Here is a 25817-nt window from a genome sequence, read left to right as displayed (position 1 = left end):
GCCACGAATACTGAAATGTTGAGAAACGCTGATTTAAAGGATGTCATGGAAATTTATTTTCTACCAAAAAAAAGTTCAAAAACTCACTACCAGGGGTAAAATGGTGCTGTATCAACATTGTTAAGAAAAATAGGAAATGAAGACACAGGTTTAAAATGTGTTTAATTGTTTCTGAAACGTGTTATCATGTCTGAAACGTGTTACAAAGCCTGTTCAATGTATGTTGTCTCAAACATTGTTGCATTGTATGTTGTCTCATAATCTAAACAATTTGGAGGAACTGAAGGATGCGATACACCATCATGCGCATAATGTTCCTTCTAATATGCTAAGCACTACTGTTGAGAAATACAATTTAAATTGCTTTCAGAAAATGGTGGATGCCACATTGAACATGAATTGTAACACATTTCAGAAACAATTAAACACATTTTAAGCTGATGTCTTCATGTCCTATATTTCTTAACAATATTGAATACAGCGCCATTTCCCCTCTGGTGATGAGTTTTTGAACTTTTTGTTTGGCGGAAAAGAAATTTCGATGGCCTCTTTTAAATTATTATCAAGTTTGATAACATTTGGTCCGGTAGTTTTCCTTTTATGAGTGGAAATTTAATTATGACCACTCTGTATATTATCTCAGAATTCATTTCACTTTTTGTTTCTAATCATATTTTCCAATAATTTTTTTTTATTGTACAGTTGTAAAAAATATCTTTGATTTCAAAATTAAAGAAAAAAAAAATCGCGCATAATCTATTAACTATTTACAACCTTCAATTTGGAGAACCTATTATCATTCTATCAACAATATCGTCGATAAATGGAAAAAAAAGTTGAGAAATGAATCTTTATAAAAAACAGGAAGAGTAGATTATTACGCCACAAATATTTGAAAAACGACCTCATTTTGTCTTAAAAGATTTTAAAAAAAAGAATGAGAAGTGTATAATATTTAGAAGAGGTATAAAGATTAGTAAAAACTAAGAATTTAGTTTAGTACTAGAAAGTTGAATTTCCTCTCCAAATAAAACATTCTGACTTCTATTCAGCTTATATTTCTTTGACATTTACACTAAATTAACAAACAAATGATTATTTTTTCAGTTTACTTCAATAATAGTATCTGGGAAGGATAGCCTTCATCTTACTTAGCAAACTATTCATTCACCTTCCAATTGAATAACTATTCAGCCACATTGGCGCTCTTCAAATCAATAATCTTTTGTTCATCTCCACCAATTTTATCAATACTTCAGACATACGAATAATGGATCCTCATAGAGGTATTTTTAAAAATACCTATTAAAATATACATACTTATAGAAAAATGAGTCATAGGTGATTCGAGATAAGTTAATTCCTCTATTTCAGCAACTTCGCTTGCTGAAGAGTCAAAATCAATGTTCAGATTCCTTCATCAGTATCTTTTTTTTCTTCCTCAATGCTTTCAGTATTGTTGTTTTTGTCTTAATATTTTACGCCAAACAGCTTAAAAGAACTTATGACAGAATAAATGACTATTCGCGATAAAGTATATGCATGTAAGTCTCAAAATAGAATATATATTTTTTAAAAAAGTTTTTAATTTGATACGAAACCAATACATTTTAGCCAAAACAGATCACTGTCCTGTTTCTAGATTTAAAATCATTTTCCTACGACATTTTATGCTATCCTTTGTGTATCATATTTTTTAGAAATACATAATAGTTATAATCTTTCATCACATTAAGAATCACATTAAGAATTTTTAACCATTTCCCAATGAAAATTGAAAAGATAGCTATGAATATTAACTTTCCTCCTTGGAAGAAAATCCAAAACTGAAAATTGAAATGTTTTCATAGCAGTTATATTTTTATTGTTTTCAACCTAAGAAACATTAATTGGCAATTAATCTCGTATTTAACTCACGTGGAGAAAAAAAAGGAAATTTATTAACACTTTTTTTTCATATTTTTTTTAAATAAAATAATGTTATGAGGTGACATAGTAAAAATGATATGAAAAAGTTCTGTAAACGGTACGGTTTTATTAAGAATGCCTTAATGCATATGACTCTCAGTTCGCTTAAGTCTGGTCGTTGCGCATTGTAATCATCGTTCATAATTACTTTTTCTATTTGTGGATTTCCGACAAGAAAGACTAGGGTCGCTTAGTTGAAATAGGATCGATTGAAAACTTCATTCAATAACTAGAAAAATAAGAATATAAAAAAATTATAAGAAAATTTTCTATAAATTATAAAATATTAGTATAAGATTAATTCATCAATTATAATTGGTCAGATTCCTTTGTTTCACTGTATTTACTTGGTTATCTAAGTATAAACATGAATTTTACTTCAATAATATTGCGTGCAACAGTATAAGTTGCGCAGCATAAGTTGGCAACAGTATAAGTTGCACTCGAAATACATCAGCTGTGAAAGAATTAAATAAAATAAAATGAGAAAAAAAATTACTTTCCAGATTTAAAGACTTTAAAAAAATTGCGAATGTTTTAACTTTTAGTGTAACGATAACATCTAGCGTTAATTAGTATCCCCTGCATTTTTCAGCTACATAAATGATGTATTAGATTTGTTATCTCACTAAATTACAGCTCTGACGATTTAACGGTTGCCCTTTCGACCTTAGACAAATGCATTTGCTGAGAAGGAGAAAAGTAGGAATCAAAGCATATTGAAGAAACAGAATTGTAATAAATAAATTTTGTTATCTCACTAAATTACAGCTCTGACGATTTAACGGTTGCCCCTTCGACCTTAGACAAATGCATTTGCTGAGAAGGAGAAAAGTAGGAACCAAAGCATATTGAAGAAACAGAATTGTAATAAATAAATTTTGTTGAATTCGACGACATTTCTTCCTATTTTTCGTAATCTCTATATCTCTACTTCCTTGTTTAAAAGGAGTGGGGGAAAAAAAAAACTTCGATTTATTCATCCTTTAACTTATTAAAATAGACTAGTCTATCATCACTCGGTTCTGATGTTTCACTTGGCAGATTCTATGAAACAGACTGTGATAAGTCATTGAAAAGCACTGAATTAAAGCGGACTTGCACACCAGTAGAATGTATCAAAAACTTAAGAAGAATATTTTAAATGTTTAAAAATGCATGATAATGTTTTTCATTAACAAATTGAAATTCAATAAATGCTTGGATTTAGTCTGGCAAAAATCTAAGTTAAGGACGATTCCTATTTGTTTATCGATTTCTAAAATATTCCGAATCCATAAGTGCGAAAATTGCTGAATGAAGATAATTAGTGCTGCCATCTATCGAGGTATACTCGATATAATAAGGCAAAGTTTATGAAAAAGCTATTTTATTTTTCAAAAGTATTGATAAAGTCGTCAAATCAGAATTCAAGAAATTCAGTTGGTACACTGAAATAAAAACAATATTAAATTATAGAAGATATTCTATATTTGTTAAAGACTTTCAAGTAAGAATAATAAAAGTTTTAATTTGCAATATTAATGATATAATTATTAAAAAAAATAGACAACTGAGAGTAGTTGCACAAATCTTAAAAGGTTTTCAATAAAAAAAAATTAAATTAAAATACATAATTTAGAATAAATTGAAATTAATGAGCAAATTTTGTTGTGAGAATCTTAAAACAAACAATGTATTTATATTAAAACTTATGTCGAAAGGCTGAAGAGTATTTGCGATTCTTTTTAACCCATGCCGATTTAGCTTACCGTGATGTGTGCGAGTTTTTGGAAAGAGTGGTGAGAACAGCAGTATTGGGTTTCATTTTTCAATTTCCGGGGATGTTCTGAAAGAAGTCTACAAATTCTTTATACCAAATTTTACGATTTCAAGAAAATAAATAATTGTTATTGAATCGCTGCCAATAAAGCGAGAAAAACTATGCACTCTCAACTTTAAATCCGTTTTAATTAAAATCTCTGGATAACAAAGTCAGTTTCAATGTTTTACAAATCGGCTATAGTATATGGTTCTGAGCTGATAAAGACTCATTAGAATTATTAAATTCAATATACAGTTCCAATTTCTTGGACTATCTCAAATGCAAAATTTATTTAATGTTGGTCCGAATAAAAAATGAAGGAGCGTTTCATTGGTGAATATTGCTGGAATCCAATTTTCACTCGCTAGGAAATGAATGAAATTGCAAAACAAACTACAAATAAGGTAAATTAGAAATCTAGGATTTGCAATTGCTTGTGGTAATTATTAAACAATAGATGAGCAACCACCAATTTTGATCGTAGTCAGACAGGACATAGAAATAAGGACGATGTAAGCTAGTCCATCTTTTAGATAAATATTAATCGAAAACAGTACCAAAAGTTTAATTTTGAAAGTATACGATTTATCATGATCTGAACTTTAATACATACAATGAAATAAATATTAGCGCTTCTTTCTGAAGTTTCAAATAAATTATTGAACGATAATTGCATTAAACTTTCCACTAGTCTCTGTAGTTCATTCGAATAAAAGTAAAATTCTAAAGTGAAAGTTCTTCTTAGTGAACAATTAAATGAGTTCACTAAGAAGAACAGTTAAGTTTCAGTTCTCCCAGCAATTTGAAAGTTGAAGCCGTTTTAATTCCTACCGTTTATGCAAGAATGCATGATATAGCAATAGAAACTATAATATTAATAAGACCAAACACTGGGAGCACAAACGAATATTGAACTGATAAGAACTCCAAATTTAGAATAACCAAATTTATTAATGAATATATTTGCTACATTTTAGAAAAGCAACTTTACAGCTTACTAAATATCTTCGTACTTGTAAGAGAGAGCATTAAAATAATTACATAAGACTAGTTTATAGAAAAGTAAAATTTCCAGTGTTACGTTTTACTCAACATAACTAAAGACAAAGGCCAAAACTAATTCTGCAAATATAACAATATAGGATATTAAAGTTGAAAAACTACAAAATCGGTACGAAAGGGACGACAACATCAAGCAAATTTATTAAGGAAAATAAATTGACAATAGCTTTTCATGGAGGATTTAAACTGTATTTGAAAGGAAGAATTACATGAAAATAAAACTTTTCATCCTACCATTATACACCCTTTTTGATAAATCAAATCAGATCGAGTATCAGTTTCCCACATGGTATAGTTTGTTCACAAGATTCGAATATACATTAAGATGATAAAGATACTGAAACTAAAAATTTGCTTATAAATGGAGAATGAAGCCTTAAATCTTGCTTAAAAAATATTACAACTATAATTATAATTTTCCATAAATGGTAATAAACTATTCTATATATTATTACATTGATTAAAACTTACATCTTCATGAAATAATATATTAGTAAAATATGGAATTCTTTCTCTGATATATATTTTTTTTTATTTAAGTGTTTTAGGTAAACATTTAATTGAGTTGTGAATCTTGAAATATTTAGTTCTATTTAGTTAAATATTTAGTATTATTTTATATTTAGTACTATTTACTTAAATATTTAGTATTATTTTATATTTAGTACTATTTAGTTAAATATTTAGTATTATTTTATATTTATTACTATTTAGTTAAATATTTAAAATTTTGTACTGTTTTATATTTCGTTTTATCAGCGATTTTCTTGAAAGTCTATGCGACCTAGACAAGCATAACTGTAAATTGCAAGAAAGTTGAAAATCAGAGCTTTCTAAATACTTATTAAAGCAGAATTTTCCAGTACATCAGAATGTAAAATTTGGGAAGCATTCTTTGAAATTAAGAATTCGTAATTATCATAAGCAGGAAAAAAAACGCTTATTTTGCAACTCAATATATTTTTTTAATCTAAAAATATTGTAGTGATTCTTTTTCTTCTATGTAGATAATGTTAAATAATGTAATTGTTGCGATATTACTGTATAATATCATTATCTTCTTTTTCGAAGATGTATAACTACTACTGAAGATTATAATTTTGTCCTCCACAGTTTTTACGCTTAGTAGTGACATGCAGATAATGCAGCAGGGAAAATTTTTAATGTCATCTTCGATTGGAAGGTTTTCAATTGTCGGATCAACTACCTTGTACTCAGAATCGATCGGCATTTTAATTAAGAAAACTGGAATTTCTGAAATATGTGAAATTGCATAGCGGAATTCTTTCGAACTATGCAATTCTATCAAAATTCTATCTATTCCATTCAAAATTCTATCATTCTCTATCCCATTTCCTACATGCTTTCAAAACACTCTTATTGAAGAAACATCTAAGAACACTTTGCAACTGGAATGTCTACTTTAGTAATTATAATCGATAAAAAGGGACATTTCAGATTAAAAAAATGACTACTAACCTTTGGAAACTTGAACTTAATCCACCATTATCGAGACTATGGGAAAAATCAATTCGCTACAAAGATGGAATTTTTTTTACCAAGATAACAGATTCAATCAACAAAGAAAAGCATTTTAATCATGGTTATAGTACTTCAATCAGTAATATTAGAACCATATCTTATTTAAGTAATCTTTAAAAAAGTGTTTCAAATGTTTTTTGGAATCTCCTTAATTCTTTGCCTTGTCAATTATTCTTCTAAAGTATATGTTACTTGAAAAGAGCAACACGTTTCTGATTAATTCTTAAATTTTGGAGAGCGATTTCTTCTCAACTTGCCGTTTAAACATGGACAAGTGTAGTTTGACCCTTACGTGGTGATGCAATGCTAATGAAAAGCTTTAAAAGTGTTGAAGGCAATAAACAAGGAACATGAAACTTTGATAGCTTTCTTCATAGGTGGTTTTATGGCCCATACCAAGCATGTTTGTAAAACAAAAAACAACAACAACAAAAAAAAACGATTCAGCAACATGTTCTCAATTAATAGCAATAAAGATTTTGAATTAAGAACTTTTAAATTAATGAAATATTCTACAAGAAATTTAAGTGACATTGCGACATTTCTCGCTTTCATTTATATGTAAGCGAAAACATTACTCAACTAAGTATAATTCTCATTGGCATCAGACTTAGTTGCATAAGATAATGTCAACTACTTCGAAGCAATATCTGTAGCAGTTTTTGCAAAGAAATTGTAAATGATATTATGAAATTTGTCTTTCTCAAGCTAAACCAAAATGGTATGGCTAAGACAATATCTTTCTTAATCAGTACAGTAATATTTAGAATAACGCAGTTCTTCAACAGAATAGTGTCTTCTGTTTATTCATCTGATATTTTACAAGAGTTTGCCAATGAGGACTTTCTCGAATTTGAAATAGTACCCATACCTTTATTTAAAAATAGCGGCATTATAAGAAAGACAGAGAAAGAGACGTTTCATGATGCTTTGAGAACAGATCCAGATATATCAGTTAGTAGACTGATAATTTGTATTTTGTTCTTAATAGGGGAGAAGATACATATTTATATAGCTATATATTCAAAGCAAGAAACCGTCGTTCTTATTGAAAACAGTTCTATCTATCTTTCATCAAGAATTATTATCACTTTGAATTAACAGCTGTTTTTGAGGAATGAATTGTGGAGCAACTAAACTGTAAAAACGAAAGGTAGTCAGTTAAAGCATTCTTCAAGAAGAAATATTTTTAATGATTTCTCGTTCTTATTGACTAACAAGGAAACCTTCAAATAATCCAGCCAATAAGGGGTGTTTCATTTTGCAAGACACTAGTACTTTGTTATTGTATGTATACAGTAGCAGAAAATGCTGATGATATATATATATTCTGTGTTACAACAGAAATATATGAGAAGAAAAGAAGTAAATTGTTATTGGCAAAGGTATTGTTCTTTCTGTTTTATCTCTTGCTGCTATTCCGAACGACATAGATATTCTCATTCGCAAAAAGAGTAAAATTCCCGTCAATGATAGTTTCTATGACTTTAAAGGTCAGCAGGATTCTAATGTATTGGACGATTTCTTAACTTTAATTTTCTGTTGTTTAATGTGATTAGCTTTTTAGCTACGGGAACGGAAAAGGGAAAATTTTATGTAGCACATTTGTTTACCAAGAATATTTGCAAGATATGAATGAGATCATCAATAGCCATAATTCCTTGTCATGACATCAAACAAGAAAAGAAGACTTACTTTTTGCATTGTACTACACTAAGAAGGAAGAAAACATTGAATGAGGTGAGATGTGGCTGTTTCAATAAACTAGTAGGTAAGGTGAATGTTGTTGTTTCCTTCCTCATGGGCATTTCTACTATACAAATCATACGCGCAAATATGTACTTTCAATGCATCCACCTGGAAATGAAAGTTTATACAAATCGTAAACACTCAATTATTCTATTAAAGAACCAGAAACAACCAAAGAAGTATTGTTTTATTATTTACAGAATGAATGAAGTTTCAGGAACAAATTCACGTGTGGGAAGGAAAGCCTGCGTTGAATTAGTATCTGACACAACTCCGAGACTAAAGCTGTCCTAATATTAAAGCAACATACATTATCAGAAAATATAATAATAACGAAATTACATAATAAGAATAATAACAGCAATATTATTCAAAATTGTCTAAAGAGAAAAAGTTTAATGTCTACATTATCTTGAAATAAAAAAAGTTATATTCAGAAGCAATATAAATGTTCTTTCATATTTAGAATATTTGTGAATTCTTGATTTAAAAGATTATGTTTTAAACATTGCGCTTACAGAAAAAGTTGCATTTTTTTTGTTGTTAAAAAAATATCAGCTCCTGAAGGTCAAAAGAATATTTGACCATAATTAAAAAACACTTTTTCCTATGTGCCATTTTTGGTTTTATTGCAAACATTTCTTCCAAAATGAAGTTCACAAAAATTAAAAAAAAAAAGAAAGCTAAATCGTTTAGGCTTTTAAGAGCCCCACTGCTAAAACAAAACATCAAACAACATAGTGCTTCAAATGTTTACTTAAATAGCGTTTATTTATTTATATTTCAAGTTTCATAGCTCTGTGAAATCGTTTTCTGAAGCACTCAGAAAAATGTCATAGAATGAATTCCATATTTACTAACTTGTTTACGTAAAACACATTATTACAGAAAATTGTGCCAGATCCAAGTTTTAATTTAAAGTACGAGTAATAATGCATAGAATAATTAATTAGCTATATTTTCATAAACTTGTATCTTGTTTTATTTAGCAAGATAGTATTTACTGTTTGACTTCTAACTTTAAGGGGAAGAGAAAAAGGCGAAGTCTCCCCCCCTACAGAAATTGAATCTTTTGGTTTTCAATCCCTGAAGGTGAAAAGAATATTTGACCAAAGTTTAAAAAAATTTTAATTTTTCCCCTTTTTTGCCATTTTTTGGTCTAATTGCAATAGATAGGAAGTATATTTTATGAGTTGGAATATATTTTAAAGCACTTTAGGACTATTGTTAATAATACACATATGTATTACCCTTTTTAGATATCTGCGTTTAATGTTCCGTTTTTGTTATAAAAAATACACGAAATTGAATTCGAAATTTTCATTTATTTTCCAACGCTATAATATATCTGCAAAAAAAAAATATACAAAAAAAGATTTTTTTTTCAATGCCAGTCATAAAGGATTTGAGAAGATTTATTTTATATGCACTTTGGTCAAATATTCTTTTAAATAATTTGGTCAAATATTCTTTTAAATAATTTGGTCAAATATTCTTTTAAATAATTTGGTCAAATATTCAAATAAGACTACCCTAAACTTTGTTTAGAACAAAAAGCCACGGAATCTAAGAAAAAAAAATAGGGAATGAAAGTTGGAAATTTTAATTTTAATTTCATGGCTTGGAATATTAGTTACGTGCTGATAATAAAATATAAAGAAAAATATTCCAAAATATTTCAACAATTTTATTTTTGAGATACTAAAAGTTGAAAGTTCTGATTAAAGCTACTTTAAATTTAAATCATAGGGTGACAAATATGAAAAATGAATATTGAAAAAAAAAAAAAAAAGACAATCAAAAAGCAGAACTTTGAAGTTTCGAAAAAACAGTAAGACTAAAGCAATAAGTCATCCCATATAAACTGGAGCTTCTTCTGTACAACCGGTCACACCACCGCCACTGGAAAAAGGAGTATCGACAGGATTTTTTTTGTGGCAAAATGCTAACTTTTTTCTATTATCCGAAATGGCACTTTCTTAAGGGATGCCTAACCCCCACCCCGACTGTAGGAAGGCGGCATGTTCAAAACAAATCCGTGCCGTTCAACTCTCTACGAAGCCGCAGCCTTCATTCGTGATGGTTGGCCTCCAGCCACTATAAATTGGAATGATCAGGAATTAAATTTAATTTTCCATATTTTTCTGAGTTTCACTTCACAATAAATAACTCATAATAAAAAAAAGAAAATTTTAAGAAGTATTCGAATTCGAAGCCTACGAAATCAACTGTTTACCCGCCGTATAAAAAAACGGAATATTACTTTAAATTATACTTGTTAGTAGTGTTATCATGTTAATAATTGGGCCACTTTATATATGCTGTTGATGTTTGGATTATCTCGGTGATGTTTCAATAAAAGAATCAGTTATTCGTTTGATTACAATTAAATCATCTGAAAGGTGTGTTAATTTCTAGATTGCACCTTACCTTACGAAATCGGATTATTTTGCTCTTTTGATAACATCGAAATCAGCAGGAATGCATGTTAACATTCAGATCAGTTCTTACCTTAGTAATAACTGCCTCGCTTCGAAGATGTGTTGGTAAATAAATCGCATATTACCTTCATATCCATTAGCATGGATTCAAGTTGATATTCTTCTTATAACATTTATCTGTTGACCTTCGAAGTGTGCAATTAGTCAAATCTCGAGTTGCAAACAAATATGTTCTGTTAGGTTTGTAGCACATAATTGTAAGCCTGTAAGACGATTCTGAAATTCTAGTGCAATTTTTAAATGGATTTAACATATTATTGGAATACTCTTCAAATCAGTGACCGATAACGAAAAATATGGCAAAATATAGTCACTGATTTGATAAGAAGAAGAATATCATACTTCTTTTCCAAAGAGCTGACAATCATTTGGCTGATTCGACAGCTTGAAGTAATTTAAAGCTTATGGATTAATTACTGAAAACAAAATTCATATGCCTCAAACTCTTCAGGCATCTACAAGACAAGCACGATTTTTATTTACAAAAGCTGAAATATACATTACAAGCTCAATAATATATAAAAAACAAAAATATAGAATAAAGAATAAATAGAATAATGAATAAATTATGTTATACAACCTTGCTGCTGTTTATACGAAAACTGAGAAAATCAGCGCTGAATATATATTACAAATTGAAAATAACCAGGAGAGGCTTAAGTATGCATGCTATTACTTCATTTTCAAAACATGGGACTGGCAAAAATAACAACAGTAAAGTAAAGCAACAACCAACAAATTAATCACCATCGACATCCATCAATTAAAAAATGCCTATATGATAAATAATTAGTTCCGTCATTTTGTAGATTGTACTTTTCAACGCCAACAAACCAATTTTATTTTGTATCACAGCGTGTATTTCATGGTTTTTTTTTAAATAAATGATCGAATAATGCTTTCTCTAGGAAAGAATTCTTTTTCTAAAGTTTTTCGATGGTTTTATAAGATACAATTTCTCAAGATCGATTGTGTTAACCATTTAGCTATGCTTTTATTGTTAGAATCAAAAGAATAGCATGCATTTTCCAAACTCACGATTTCGCTTCTTGATTCAATCGCTTCACTCTATAAATATCCTAATTTCCGTTTATTTGAATCATCATACAAAAAATATCTTTTCGAATAATTTCTGAAATAAAATGTAACAGTATGGAGTTAATGTGTCAGTTACTTTATGGTCTAAAAGTAAGTTTGTATCGAAATATACAAGGGCCCTGTATCCAAATAGAGAAGCTCACACTGATATTTCTAAAACTTTTTTAAGTTAAGACAGTATAATTTGTACATAAGCAATATTGAAAGTTCGAGAATGTAAAATCCACCATATATTTTATCAATAACTAAATTGGGTTTCCACATTCTTAAACTTGTTACTTCGTTTTCATTATCAATTGTTTTACTCAGTTCTACATAATAATTGGATCTGAACTCTTTTATTTCCATCAGTATGCCTTTCTCCAAATTAATACTACATGTTTTGGGGGATATGTTTCTCCATCTCACTATCATCAGATGATAAATCTAAACTATATTTGGGCTTATTTTCTTGCAATTTTTTAGATACTTTTGGTGAAATTAAAAAAAAATGTCTACATCATTATCTTTCTCTCCCCCCCCTCTCTCTATATATAAATATATAAATGTAAACATATAATTTTTGAAGCAATTTCGTGGCCGAAGAGAGAGGAGACACTTTCGAATTTGAAAACGTCGTTTTTATTCCATTCCGGGAAGCATGATTTATGTACAAGTAGCGGTGACGAGCACACCAACACAGTACGACACAAAACGAAATGAGTAAAAGCTGATGAAATATTTATCCCCTTGATTATATACTGTAAGATTTTGATAGGGATATATCTACACGTGTCGACCCAGGTAAGGCAATTATAGGGATCTTTTAAAAGAATGTGCTAGGCTTGACATTTTTTATTCCTTCACTCGGAGCGTGTGAAATTGTCGATGTCAGCAACTTTACAGAGCTTCGGTTGCATTAATTAAATAAAAAAGGTGGCATTGAATCAGGAAATAATAGAATATTTTAGAATGTAGTTAATATGGACTAAATTAAATTAATTAAAATCTAATTAAGTTTAAATTAGATTTTAAAATATCATTAGACACACATACATACATACAAGCACACACACATTAAAAACCCGAAATCAGCCAAAACGCGAATTAATAGGAAAACGCGTTTTAACTGACAGCGCTAGGGAAAACCCGAATTCACTAGTGAAAATGCGTTTTAACTAACAAGGCTAGGGAGAACCCGTTTTCTCTAGTTATTTCAGGTGTTGTCCAGTTAAAACCATATGAATGTAGATTTCTTCCTTGTGAAATTTTCAAAGCAAGTGCAGTCGCTTAGTTTTACTCATGCCGGAACGTGTTTGTAGTATTGATTTATTTATGATGAGTGAAGAAAATTTTAAGGCTTTTTGAGGCCAAAAATTAGAAGAATAAATTTCTTGGGCAATTACAGACCTTTATATGAAAAATAGAATAACTTTAAAGCCATTACACATGATTAATACACCACTCTCTTATCTGATATTGAAGAAGCAAAATCTGACGTCAGCAAGACTTCAGTACCACAGATTAAAACGTTTTAACATTCTTGGAATCAGTGGAGTAAAAAAGGTGGTTTCTTCAAATGAACCCATAAAATATTATTTACCAATTAAAAAAAATGATGCTATCAAATTTGCACATATGGCCATAGGACATGGGGTTAAAGACAGACATAAAATTGAAAATTCAAGAAAATTTGCTAAAGTAACTACTGAGATGATACAATATTTTTTTTTATCGACGTATGGAACATGTCAACAGAAGAAATAAAAAAAGGAGATGCTTGGTTTCTAAACCTATTATTCACTTAGAAATGAATAGACTCTGCCAAGTGGATTTGATTGACATGTAATCTCAGGCAGATAGTGATTTTAGGTTTATTATGGTTTACCAGGAATTGATATCTTTTTGATATTAGGGGCTCCTTATATACTGCAGTCTGATAACGGAAGAGAGTTTGTAAATTCCGTTATAGAGCAGTTTAATACGTATTGGCCAGAATTGAAAATTGTTTGTAAGAAACCTCGGCACAACCAGTCGCAGGATTCGGTTGAGAGAGCCAACCAAGACGTAGAGAATATGTTGTCTTTATGGATGAAGGATAATCAAATACAAAAAGGTCCAGTGGTCTTCGTCTTGTCCAATTCATGAAAAACAGAACTCTACATTCAAGATTTAAACAATCACCATATAAATTTATGTTTGGGATTGGACAAAGAGTTGAAATGACAACCACAACCTTGCCATCAGATATTATAAAAAAACATCGAAGACGAGGATGAACTTCAGAAAATTTTCGAGGACATGAATGCAGAAGAGCAAGAAACTAAATATGTAAAATGAAGGGAGCATATGCTTGCTAGTAAGTCAACCAACTTTTTTCTAATTAGAGAGGAAGCCAAATAAATTTTAATAAAATAAGCAAACGAATAAAAAGATCTCTGATGCACCACATCCTGAGTTTGATATTGGAGGTAATGTCATTGTTCCTTTTTCCAGATGTTGATAGAGTAAAAATTGATTTGCAAAATCTCATCGGTGTAGTGTTTAAAAATATTAAGGTGGACTGTATTTATTCAATAAATATATGGTTATCACGCATATTAACTTTACTTTATACAGTAGTATTTTAACAGTAGAGTAATACAGTATTATTATAACTTTATACAGTTAACTACAGCTAATCACTGTACAAGTTTGATACAAAATTTAACATATTCACTGATTTTCAGATCTCAATTCGATGTATCACCACAAAATTTCTTAAATAAAGAACGAGTACCGAATCTGGACATTTCGCTGAGAACAGCAGTAAGAAAAGGAACTGTAGGAATTGGACAAGGGTTCGCTTGCTGTTCTTGTAAAAAAAGGTTGTTCTTTAGAAAGATGTTTCTGTATAAAAAATGGTTTTCTTTGCAATGATAAATGTCTCAGCAGTTTATAATGTAGAAATAAGTAATTTGTAATAACGGTACTGTATTAAACAATATTCAAGTAATGTATTTTTTCTTCAATGATAGGTTCTTTCGGTAAAATGGATTCTTCCTAGTGCTGTCAGTTAGAACACGTTTTCCCTAGCGCTGTCAGTTAAAACGCGTTTTGACTGTTTTCGGGTTCACACACACACACACACACACAATTATTCTTTAAGTTCTTATGAGTAATTATTCTTAAAATTATGAAAGGTTTTAAAGAGTGTCCAGAGGAGATTAAAAAAAGAAACTCACCGTTTTACATAGCAATCTTCTCACTTATTTGCGCACCGATGAGTTTTGGTTTAATATTCGGTTTCTCTTCCGAAGATTAACAAATGCCACCCCCTTTTCAATTTTCTGTATTACAAAAGTCAAAACATAGTCTTCTACCTAAATTTTCCGAATAGACACGTGATGAGCTTGTTAAATATATTTTATCCATGTATTGAAAATCTTCATCTAGGGAAATGCTAAGAAATTACTAAGTTCATGACAAAAAGATGACTTTAAACTAAAACTAATGTAATTCCACAAATTAAATGCAGATTTCATGAATGTTTCTTCCATTCTTTTTTAAAAATAAACTGTTTACTATCCATTCTCAGAGTGTGTTGAACACTGTAGAGTCCGCTCTCAAATGACTGACTAAAGAGCATCAGCATCTTTTTTTAAAAAAAATCATCACCGGAAGTAACCCTCCACTGCAGTTAGAAAGCAATAATTTCACAGTGCTCTCATCGTGTGCTCGGGGTTCATCATGCTGAGGGTTCTTAAATAGCCCGAGTTTATATTTATACTTTTTTGTTTTTGGGTACTTTGTAAAAAATGTTCTTCTCCTCTCCTCTTTTTTATTTACTTTTATTGTTCGATATTTCTTTGTATGGATTGTCTCTTACACTCCCATCAGGCATAGCATTGTTAAACAGCCCGCTCTTGTTTTGTTGTTATGTACGTCTCAAAAAATGTTCCTCATTCCAAAAAATGTTCCTTTTTTATTTACTTTTGTAGGCTGATATTTCTTCGAGCGACTCTTTGTCTCATATTCAAACACACACCCACGCGAAAAGCCTCAAATACGGGTATGAGGTAGTAACCGACATCTATTCCCCCCCCCACCCACCATTCAATGTTTCCGTTTTCACCCAGAGTTCCTATCTTAGAATAACCAATCTCTGAAATAAGCTAGTTGCAAACCAACTGCAAGGTGATTCAGTTATTACCAAGCTAACCTAATCCAGTTGTTAATAACTTTCGAGATGATCCACATGTTAGTGGCATACAAAGTGATCTAGTTATTAGTCTGGCAATATTATTTGATAAATAATGATGATATGATAAATAATGTTCTATATACCGAACTATAGTGTTCGATAAATAGAACCTTCGAAGTGATTAGATATTCTCACAAAAAGATATGAAACATATGAATGTCTTGTTTTTAATTATTTTCGTACTCGTTTTATTACCTCGTCTTCTTCAACATTACAAGACCTGGTGGGTGAAAAATGCCCCCCCCAATACTTTTAAATTCTTAAAAGCTATTGACATTTTTACTTGCAAATAATATTAAATTTTTTTTTTTATTATGTTGAACATTTCTTTATATGTTTTTGTACGTTATGTCATAGTATCTAATTTTAACGAATCATAGTTTTAAATTTTAAGATGCTAAAATCAATTTATATCGTCATACTTTATGTATTTTTATCTTTACACATCTGCTCTTTTAATTTAATAAACGAGTGTTTTTTAAAATCTTTTATACTTTTACTATTTGATTGGCGCAGTATAGTGAAATATGGTTCTTGTGCCAATAAACCACACAAAATAACATGCATTTAATACTTACTTTTTCAATTTCCTATAATTATAGATAATGATGAATTTTTATAATGGTTGCTAAGATTTATCTCTCGAAATAACATTTGGCATAAATCTGATCGCTGAAAATTAATATCTTGTGGTATTGTTTGTTGTTGTTCCATGTTATTTAACACAACTATGTTGAAGATTCTGAATCATTGCTGAAAAAAATAGAAATAATCTAAATGTTGTGGATTTATTTAACAAAATTCTTTATTCTAAATTAAAATCTATAATGTTTTCCGTTTACAGAGTTTAAATTAAGGATAAGTTGAATTTTTAAATACAATAACAAAAGACTTTTTTTCTTGTTATGTGATTAAAAAATAACTACAATTTCTACTGAAAGCTAGTTTCGCAGCTCATCAGCTCGTTTGGCACAAGATGGCCATTATTTCCGCTGCAAATGCCAGACTTTGAGACTTAGCGGAATAAAAGAACTTAACCAAAGATGATACCTGGTAGTTATAAAGGAAGACCCTTCTAAAGCTATAAATGAATAGGAAACAGCCGAGTCACCTATTGGAAATCCATTAGACGCTAACAGGATTCTGACTTTTCCCAATTTCTCAAAAGTAAATTCCATTTTTAAGATTCTTTGAAGTAACCGTCCAGCACTGAACGAAATGAGAATAATATCGAAATAAGAGATCAACAAGAAGATTCAAAATTTTCATGGAGAGAATGAAAAAGTAAGAAATACAAGCATCGAACTTGAATTAGCAGTGGTTCTTATAAGAATTGAAATTGTAATAATTGAGACATTATTTAGCTCTGAAACTTTAGAAGCTTGTTTTACTTAAACATTTGGTTACTAACAACGTTAGAGCTGTGCTCTTCTTAAAAAAATATTAAAGAATTTGAAATATCTACTTATTCTATCATTGTGAAGAATTGTTTAGTATTAACTTATTCTCAGAACTGAATTGCTCCAACACAAGCACAAAATTCTTTAGAATGTTAGAATATCTCTTTTGAAAGTTTTAGAATTTATTCTTACAGAATTTTAGTTTCATGTCGACATTCTAGAATATTTCTATAAGTTATAGAAACAACAATTTTGATACTTGATTTGAAATGTACTCTTTTATGTAAAAATATACTCTTTTCTCGTTTGAGTTTTAATAAAAAACGTCAAATTCATCAAGTATGTGAATCACGTGTACTTGATGACAAAATCAAATGAAGGCTCACTCATTAATGCCATTTTCTTGTGATAAAACATGATTATTGAAGAGTGAACTTTTCACGTCCAGATCCATCTTCTGTTGACATGAATTATCTTGGATAAACAGAATATTTTATCCATGATTGACAACTTGTCCTTCAAAATTTGGTAATTAGCTGAAATTTGATAAAAAAAATAAACCGTGGGAAAACGAAGACTCAATATATGCAAACGATGCATGTTCATTCATGTATCGTTCAGTTTCTGAATGATCTATTTCTTGGATTTATCATATTAGGGAACAGTTTTTCTAAAACAAAATTGCTTCAATTTCCACTCATTGTCAGATTATTCTTTCAAAATCTGAAAAGATAAAATTTGATAATTTCTGTTGCATTTCTTCATCTCAATGTTGTTGATGTGATTTTAGACGGTACCCATATTTTAAGAAGACTTCTTAATAAAACAATTTTTTTTAAGCTTTATTAATTTTTTTTCTTTTAATTTCATATTTGTAAAAGAGGAACTCCGTTAATTTTCGTTTTCCTTCTCATCCAGATTTGTGCGCGAGTTCTGAAACTTTATATAATCTTATTTTCTCGTTGATAATACACTATTTTAATGTTTTAAGAACTTAATTTTCAATTAATCATCTTATTCAAACCAAAATAATTAAATTTTGATTTCAGTGGGGCATCATCTGGCAGCAAATTCTAGAGATTCTAATAGGAAATTAATTTCAAGATACCGTAATATTTATAATAATAAATTATTAATAAAACTAAAAATAGAAAATAATTTTAAAAAATCTACTTTTTATTATAAGAGTTTTTAAAAATAGTTTTTATGAATTCTTAAGAGAAATGGCAAAAGTAGATTTCTTTATATGTTATTTTACTATTTATATTAAATCTTCCTTTTAAATATATTTGTATTTCACTTTAAATGTTGTAATGATCTTTTAAATTATATATAGCTTTGTATTGAAATATTAAAAATAAACTTTTCTCCTTTCGTATTGATTTTTTAAAAAAATTATTGGTGTTATATTTTAAGGAAACGATAGATATCAAATATCATTCAAGTCAAATCAGATATCAAAGTTTATTGATATTTTAATTGCCCTATTAGAAATGATTAATCAGGTTTCAAATAAATGCATCAAAATCCTTCAAAGCAAATTGCTGAGTTTTTTTTTAAATATCAAAATATATTAAATATTTTATATCAAATATTTAATAATATATAAAAATATATTAAATATTTTAGTACATATCACATATTTGCATAAAATTATTCTTGTTTGTAACTATTGCTTCTCATAACATATTTTTTTGTAAATTAAAAAGATTTGTTCTACCTTATTATCAGTTTCCTATGTCCAATAATATATAACACAATAACGTACATGGCACATGCATTGCTGTTATTACTTATTACTGAATGGCAACAGTCGAATGTAAACACATCGCTATATAAAATTTTCAGGCAACTTCACTGTACATTTTTAAACATGCATTTAATTCAATGATTTGTTAATTACTGAAGCAGTAAAATATTATTAGAAATTCTGTGAAGATGACCCGCATTCCATTCAGCCAGATGAAACAAGATGTAAATGAAATCAAGAAATATGCCCCAACAGAAATTTTATGAAGCACCACATCGGATTTTAAAGATCCCAGTTGGATAATTGCAATAAATATTTCATATTAATCGTTTAAAAAGTCAATAATCTAGGCGAACACGATACTCGCAAAAGGCGGCAAGTTATTTTAAATTTATGATTGTGAAATACTCCAAACGCGATGAATTCCAAGATCCACTTGAAAATTTTGGTTATTTCAACTTACTCAAATGAAAGTCTGAGGAATGAATGATAGGAATATAAAATTTAATTAAAATACTTCTTAAAATAAAATTTTAATTATTTTTATTTTCCCACATTTTTTTAAAGGTTGTATAGAAACGAATTATTTCAGTGTATAAGAGAAAAAAAAATTATCAATGCTTAGACAATAATTATCGGAAAATTTTCTTCAAAATTCATCTCCAGCTGAATTTCCATTCATAATGCTCATGGTATTGAAATGGAATAAATACTTCCTCTTTCATCTTTTATAGTGAGCTTACATTAAGTTAATTAACATGTGTATATATTAAAAAAAATTCTTATATACATTGAAATAAATTGTGTATTTACAAGCAAATTAATGTAACAAAATAGATGCAAAATGAAAAGAAGCGGGATATTGCAGAATTTGAAGTTGACAAGATCATAATAAGTTCAATTTATCAAAAAATTCGAATTAAGAAAACTTTTATTTAAAGCTATGCACAACAAGAGTAAACTGTAATTTTTAAAACAAAAATTGCAATGCACGATTTAATATTATTAAAACTTAACATTTAATCAACATTTAAGCCGAACTAACAAATTTGGCTTAATATTTAAGCCAAATTTGCTCTTATCTTGTGAGGATTAATAGTTACTGCGGTTTTTTTCATATGCTGATTGGGTGCTTCTATTTACGGGGAAGAAACCAAAACATCTCGAGCTTCTAACATAACAGTGTCTTTTCATTGTTATAGGGTTTGTTGGTGAGTGTCAGTACCACGCTTTTCTGGCACATGTGAACGAGGTAAAATTTCGAAACTCAAACTTAGATTGTTTCAGTTCTTTTTGTTTGTAGTGGGAAGGAAATTTAGAGAGAAACAGGAGCTAAAGATGAACAAAATGTTTTTGAAAGAGAATTAAATGTGTAAAAATATCCCGAAATAATGCACTAAAATTAAAGCGATGTTTGATTTTATTTTGGAAGATTTCGACTTCATTCCTTGTAACATTTTTTCGGAGTCTCTTAAACGTGGGGCTCTACTGGGAACAAAAAGACCATCTCTATCTATTAGGTTCCAAATTGTTTACAAACTTGCAAGTGGAATATTAAGGCTACTTGAAGTACTTTTGAAATCACATTCTCAAATTCACAAAGAAATATGCAAACAGATGATAAGTTCATTGATTAATTAGGTTCAGAATTTAATATAGAACTATTGGTTGATTGATGAAACCATTTGTCTATTATTGTGTTTACTTACACCTTACACTTAGATGAACTGACAGGCATCTTTCCTCTTGATCGACTCATCTCTCCTTTGAGGAACTTTGTTGATGGATTACAACAAAAGAACAAATTATTTGAAAACCATAAAAAATGATATTTCTTTGGTTTACTGCAAAGGATGCTGAAATTCTCCGGTGATTTAGCAAATCTTTTGATTGAGATATTAAAACAATTTTATCTACAAGAGAGGGAAAAAAATCATCATTTGTGAAAAGAAAGTATATGGGCGTAATAAAACATTTTGATTTTCTGTAGACAGTAATCTGAGAAGATTAACGACGAAGAAAATCTTTTGAGCCCCAATAGCATTGTTACGATATGTTTACAATGTTATATGGCATTCAGAATATCGGGGAGATATCGTACGATAGCTTGTACTAAAAGGGGATAGTCAAATAAAGAAGATAGTTTTGTAAGTAAAAATTAATAATAGACCAGTTGCTTTATGTAAAGTTTATAAAGGATTTTAATCTATTATAAAATTCTTTCCGCTTTTTTCGCCACTCGACGAAAAGGAAAGGGAGCAGGGAAAATCTGCTTTCTGTGTACAAAAATGTTGGAGAATTCGCCACTCCGAATCCTTATCCATTTGCAACTTTACATGGGTGATTACTTCATTGAAAAAAATTTAACAGGATGGATTTTATCAGAGTAAAACATGGCAGACATTAAAGACTTGAAATTACATGGCTAGTCGTTTTATAGATGCTATTCTCATACAATTACAAGTAGTGTAGTTTAGAATCAAATTGCATATATCTTGTAATAATCGTATTGAGAAATAATATTTCAAACATAAAGTAGTGTATATTAAAAATTGTACAATTTTTTTTAATGAATGATAAGAGGAATGTACAATTCGGTGGTTTTACAATAGAGAGGAATGCAAATTCATCTTTAAAATGCATTAGAGTTTTATGTATTTTAAAATATAATGCCGTATATGAGATTAAAGAAATTTATACTAGTTATTTTTCTAGAATATTTTAAATTTCTAATGTTTTTTCTCTTAATCCTATAAAAATGCATGAATTCCCCTCTATAAGAATGAAGGTGTTTCATGCTGCCATCTATCGGCTGAAACTCTATATGATAGTAAACTTTGTACAATTGATGAACCAAGACACATTTTTTTAAAAAAAATTCATCTTGATATATTGCAGACAAGGTTGCTATCCTATTAGCACAAAATGACAAAAAATATTATTAAGGTATCTTCATAATATTTCAGATATTTAAAATATTGGAAGACATCGTGGATATGTCATACGATTTCTTGTGTTAATTGGGCAATTTTTGAGAAATATAAGGACAATTTGATTTCTTTCTTTCACTTTTACTTGGATCTTTAAAGCCATAAAGTGTCGAAAGTCGATTATTTTTCAATAATTGTTTGAATTATTCTATTTTGTATTGTAGCATTAATTGTTAAGTTTTTAATTTCTTAATTTATTTTGTCAAAATCAATCTACAATATGTGACAAAATGAACAAAAAATATGTAAAATTATTTCAATATTCAATACTGAGTCCCTATTCGTCCCTATCATTTTCAGTTAATTTTTTTTGACTAATTGGAATAATTCGGTATATGTACGTAGAATTAAAAACAGATATTTAGGAATAAAAAATATTAACAATTTTCATTGTTTATAGAATCACATTAACTGACAAAGTATAAGTTCCAAAACTTAACTAGAATATCATTTGTTATCAAAAAAAATAAATAAATAGCAAAAAAAAAAAAGGAAGGAAGGAACGAAAAAAATCAATATACCTTTAAGGTAAGGCTGCATTTAAACATCTTTATGATTTTTAAATTTTGGCTTGGCCTTATGATATGTTTTGCAGAATGTATAATTTTACACTAAAACTCTAGTAATTTGTAAGAATTTTAAGTTATTCCGAAGATTACTTTAGTTTCTAGCTAATACATCAATGTTTATAAATATATATATAATGTTACACCATTCCAGCTGTTAGTTTTTGATTGAAAATAGTTGGAAAAAAATTCGAATTCGGAACAAAAAATTCTAAGCTTTCTCAAATAATAATTAAAAAAACAAAAACAAAAAAATTATAATATGTTTTTGGGCATTAAATTATTTGCATAAACCTCATTATAAAATATAAATATATTACATCAAAACCATTATTTAAAAATTTAATTTGGATAGCTTAATTTCATTTAGTTATTTTTATATTCAATTTTGAGTGATATTTTGTTACGGTCCATATAATGTTGTATCATGGTTGGATGATGAACACAGCTTGAACTGGTGCCCTCTCTCCAAACTTCGTCTCCATATTACCCTGCCAGGATCTTTGGTTCTGGACAATTTAGTCTGAAATTGACCCACTTACAAAGCGGAATAAAGATTCGATCCTTACTCGACCAGGTCACAACAACTTACTTTTGTTTTCAAGCAGTTTAGAAACCCATCAATATAGAGAGAAAAAACTTTTTAACTCTCAAAATAATGTTCTATGATAGAAATGAGGCATGTTTAAACGATAAACTAAACACGCAATATAGAAACTAATATAAACGAATGACAATGATAAACAGAAAAACAGAATAAAGAGCGGATTTATTGACATTCAGATTTATTTTATTCCCATAAAATATTTTGTGCTGACATGTTTTCAGCAAGGTGACCACTTTGTATATATCTGAAAGCACTGCAGTTATTTCTTTGTTGGTAGAGAACGAATCAAATCAAAAATGGAATTTTATAATATAAAAAGTAGACATTATTATTATTTTGGAATTCCTTTTGAGGTTATTATATATTAGTTGTTCATCAAATAAATTCATAAGATTAAATTCTGAAAATGAACGACTTGGTTGATTTCTTGTGTTGTTTCTGGTTAGTTTTTGAAAGAAAAAAAAAAGAATTTCAAAAACTGCTTTTTTCAAAGCAAACAACTGCTGTCTTTGTAGTAAAATGTCTATAAAAGGGAAAACTATTCACTCGAAAGAGAGAAATATAATAAATAATGTTACTAAGTTTTGTGAAGACGAGGCTAGAGATGAAGCACTTTTGTTTCCCCTTTTTCAAGCCCAACAACGTGCTGCTTCAGGTACTGGTGTTTCACTTAGAACAATTAAGCGAATTAAAAAGAAAGATATTTCTACAAATGGACAGTTATCTACGCCGGGGAAACATCGAAAGCATCCTGAGGCTCGGAATGCAATATTGGACAATTTTGATCTGTGTGTTCTTCGAAATATTGTCAATGAGTTTTATGCTAATAACAAAATTCCATCTTTGTCTCAATTGCGCCCCGTGCTGAAGAAAAGAAGAAATTTTCCGTGGAAAAGAGGAACTCTGTGGAAATACTTCCATATTGCAGTTTTTCAGTACAAACGTTGCAGAAACCACAGACAGATCTTAATTGAAAGATCACACATTGTAGCTTGGAGATTTCGTTTTCTTAGGGAAATGAAAAGATTTCGAGAAGCAAAAAGGAACATTGTTTATATAGATGAAACGTGGTTGGACAGCAATCTTTCCTTCAAAAAATATTGGAGAGATGAAAAAATTGGCGCTGCCATCAAAGATAGTTCAGGCCATCATCTGATTGTGGTCCATGCTGGATCAGAATCTGGTTTCGTTCCAAATGCTGGATTAATATTTAAAGCTGGATCTGCAATCGGGGATTATCACGGGCAGATGAACTATGATACTTTTAAAAACTGGATAATTGAGAATCTGCTACCTAATATTCCAACAAATTCGGTAATAGTTATGGATAATGCAGCTTATCTCACAAAAGTGATGGATCCCGTACCCACAGAAAGTTCAAAAAAGGATAAAATGTGTGCCTGGTTGGAAAAAAAGCAAATCCCATATGATAAAAAAATGCGAAATATTCAGCTACTTGAACTGATTACTGTAAATGCAAGAGGAGAAAAAAAAAATGTTTCATTGACGAAATTCTAAAAGAACAAGGAAACAATGTTTGGAGACTTCCCCCATACCACTGTGAGTCAAACCCAATAGAATTAATTTGAGTGGATATTAAACGTTACGTGCGAGAGTGAAAGGCGACTGCCGATATGTTTGTAGCGTCTTAAAAGTCTTGCATCGGAAGCCATCAGAAATATTGGAAATATGAGATGGGAAAAACATTGCAAACATATCGAGAACATTGAAAAATGTTTTGGGAAACTGACGGAAATGTCGAAGAAGTCGTGGAAAACATTTCTTTTAACATCAATTCGGATTCTGATACTGAAAGCAATTTTAGTGATGATGACACTGATGACAGTTATGACGATGAACCTTAATTCTAATTCCTACAATTTTCACTTCATTTGTTAAGAATGTCTTGATTATTTTTAATTAGAAATATTTGAATAAAATGTAATCAGTTCAGGCAGTATGAATAAATGCCTAGTTGATGTTTTAGTTATTAACAAGTTCTAGATATTACAAAGGTAATGCAATTTTTTTAAAAATATTATTTTTATTCATGAAATAATTGAAATCAGGATTCTTCATTATAACTAGATTCTGAAATATGTCTCATTCCAAAAAATAATAACTGTAACTAATTTATAAAATTTAAGAAAAAAAATATTTTAACCAAATTTATATTTTTCAACTTTTAATAAATTTTATAAATGAAAATGCCAATTTCAGCAACAAAATTTCAGTGTCAACAAAATACTAAGTACTGTATATCATTTGAAAACTTGAACTATCTATTTTTACAAGTGCACAGATTAAACATGAAATAATAAATTGTTTTATTAAAAATTGCAGCATTGATAGAATTGATGCCTATCTCTTTTTAGAAATTTTTCTTGATAGTTTGGTATGCAGTATTTAAAAAAAATTTAAAAATATTTTCCAATTTTAAAACAAGTGGTTAGTGTTTTTGCTATATACACTGCAGATAGCATATAGCAAGCTTATATAAAATAAATATCCTTATGGCACTTCATTTAGCACAGATTTAAATTAAATTTGTGAATGTC

The 25817-nt window shown here is 29.2% G+C and overlaps 1 protein-coding gene across 1 annotated transcript; it reads left to right on the top strand.

Moving 5' to 3' along the window:
- The first annotated feature begins 23778 nt into the window (after positions 1-23778).
- LOC129962300 (uncharacterized) lies at positions 23779-24777 on the top strand. Its single transcript, XM_056076047.1, has one exon. It carries the CDS (start codon positions 23779-23781, stop codon positions 24775-24777), a length of 999 nt encoding a protein of 332 aa, XP_055932022.1.
- The last annotated feature ends 1040 nt before the right edge of the window (positions 24778-25817 follow it).

Source organism: Argiope bruennichi, chromosome 2, assembly GCF_947563725.1.
Source record: "Argiope bruennichi chromosome 2, qqArgBrue1.1, whole genome shotgun sequence".
NCBI lineage: Eukaryota > Metazoa > Arthropoda > Arachnida > Araneae > Araneidae > Argiope > Argiope bruennichi.
This window is presented reverse-complemented; position numbering and strand designations above follow the sequence as displayed.

Bases quoted from the DNA above. Each gene is read 5' to 3' on its own strand.
- LOC129962300 (XM_056076047.1), top strand. From the start codon at position 23,779: ATGTCTATAAAAGGGAAAACTATTCACTCGAAAGAGAGAAATATAATA.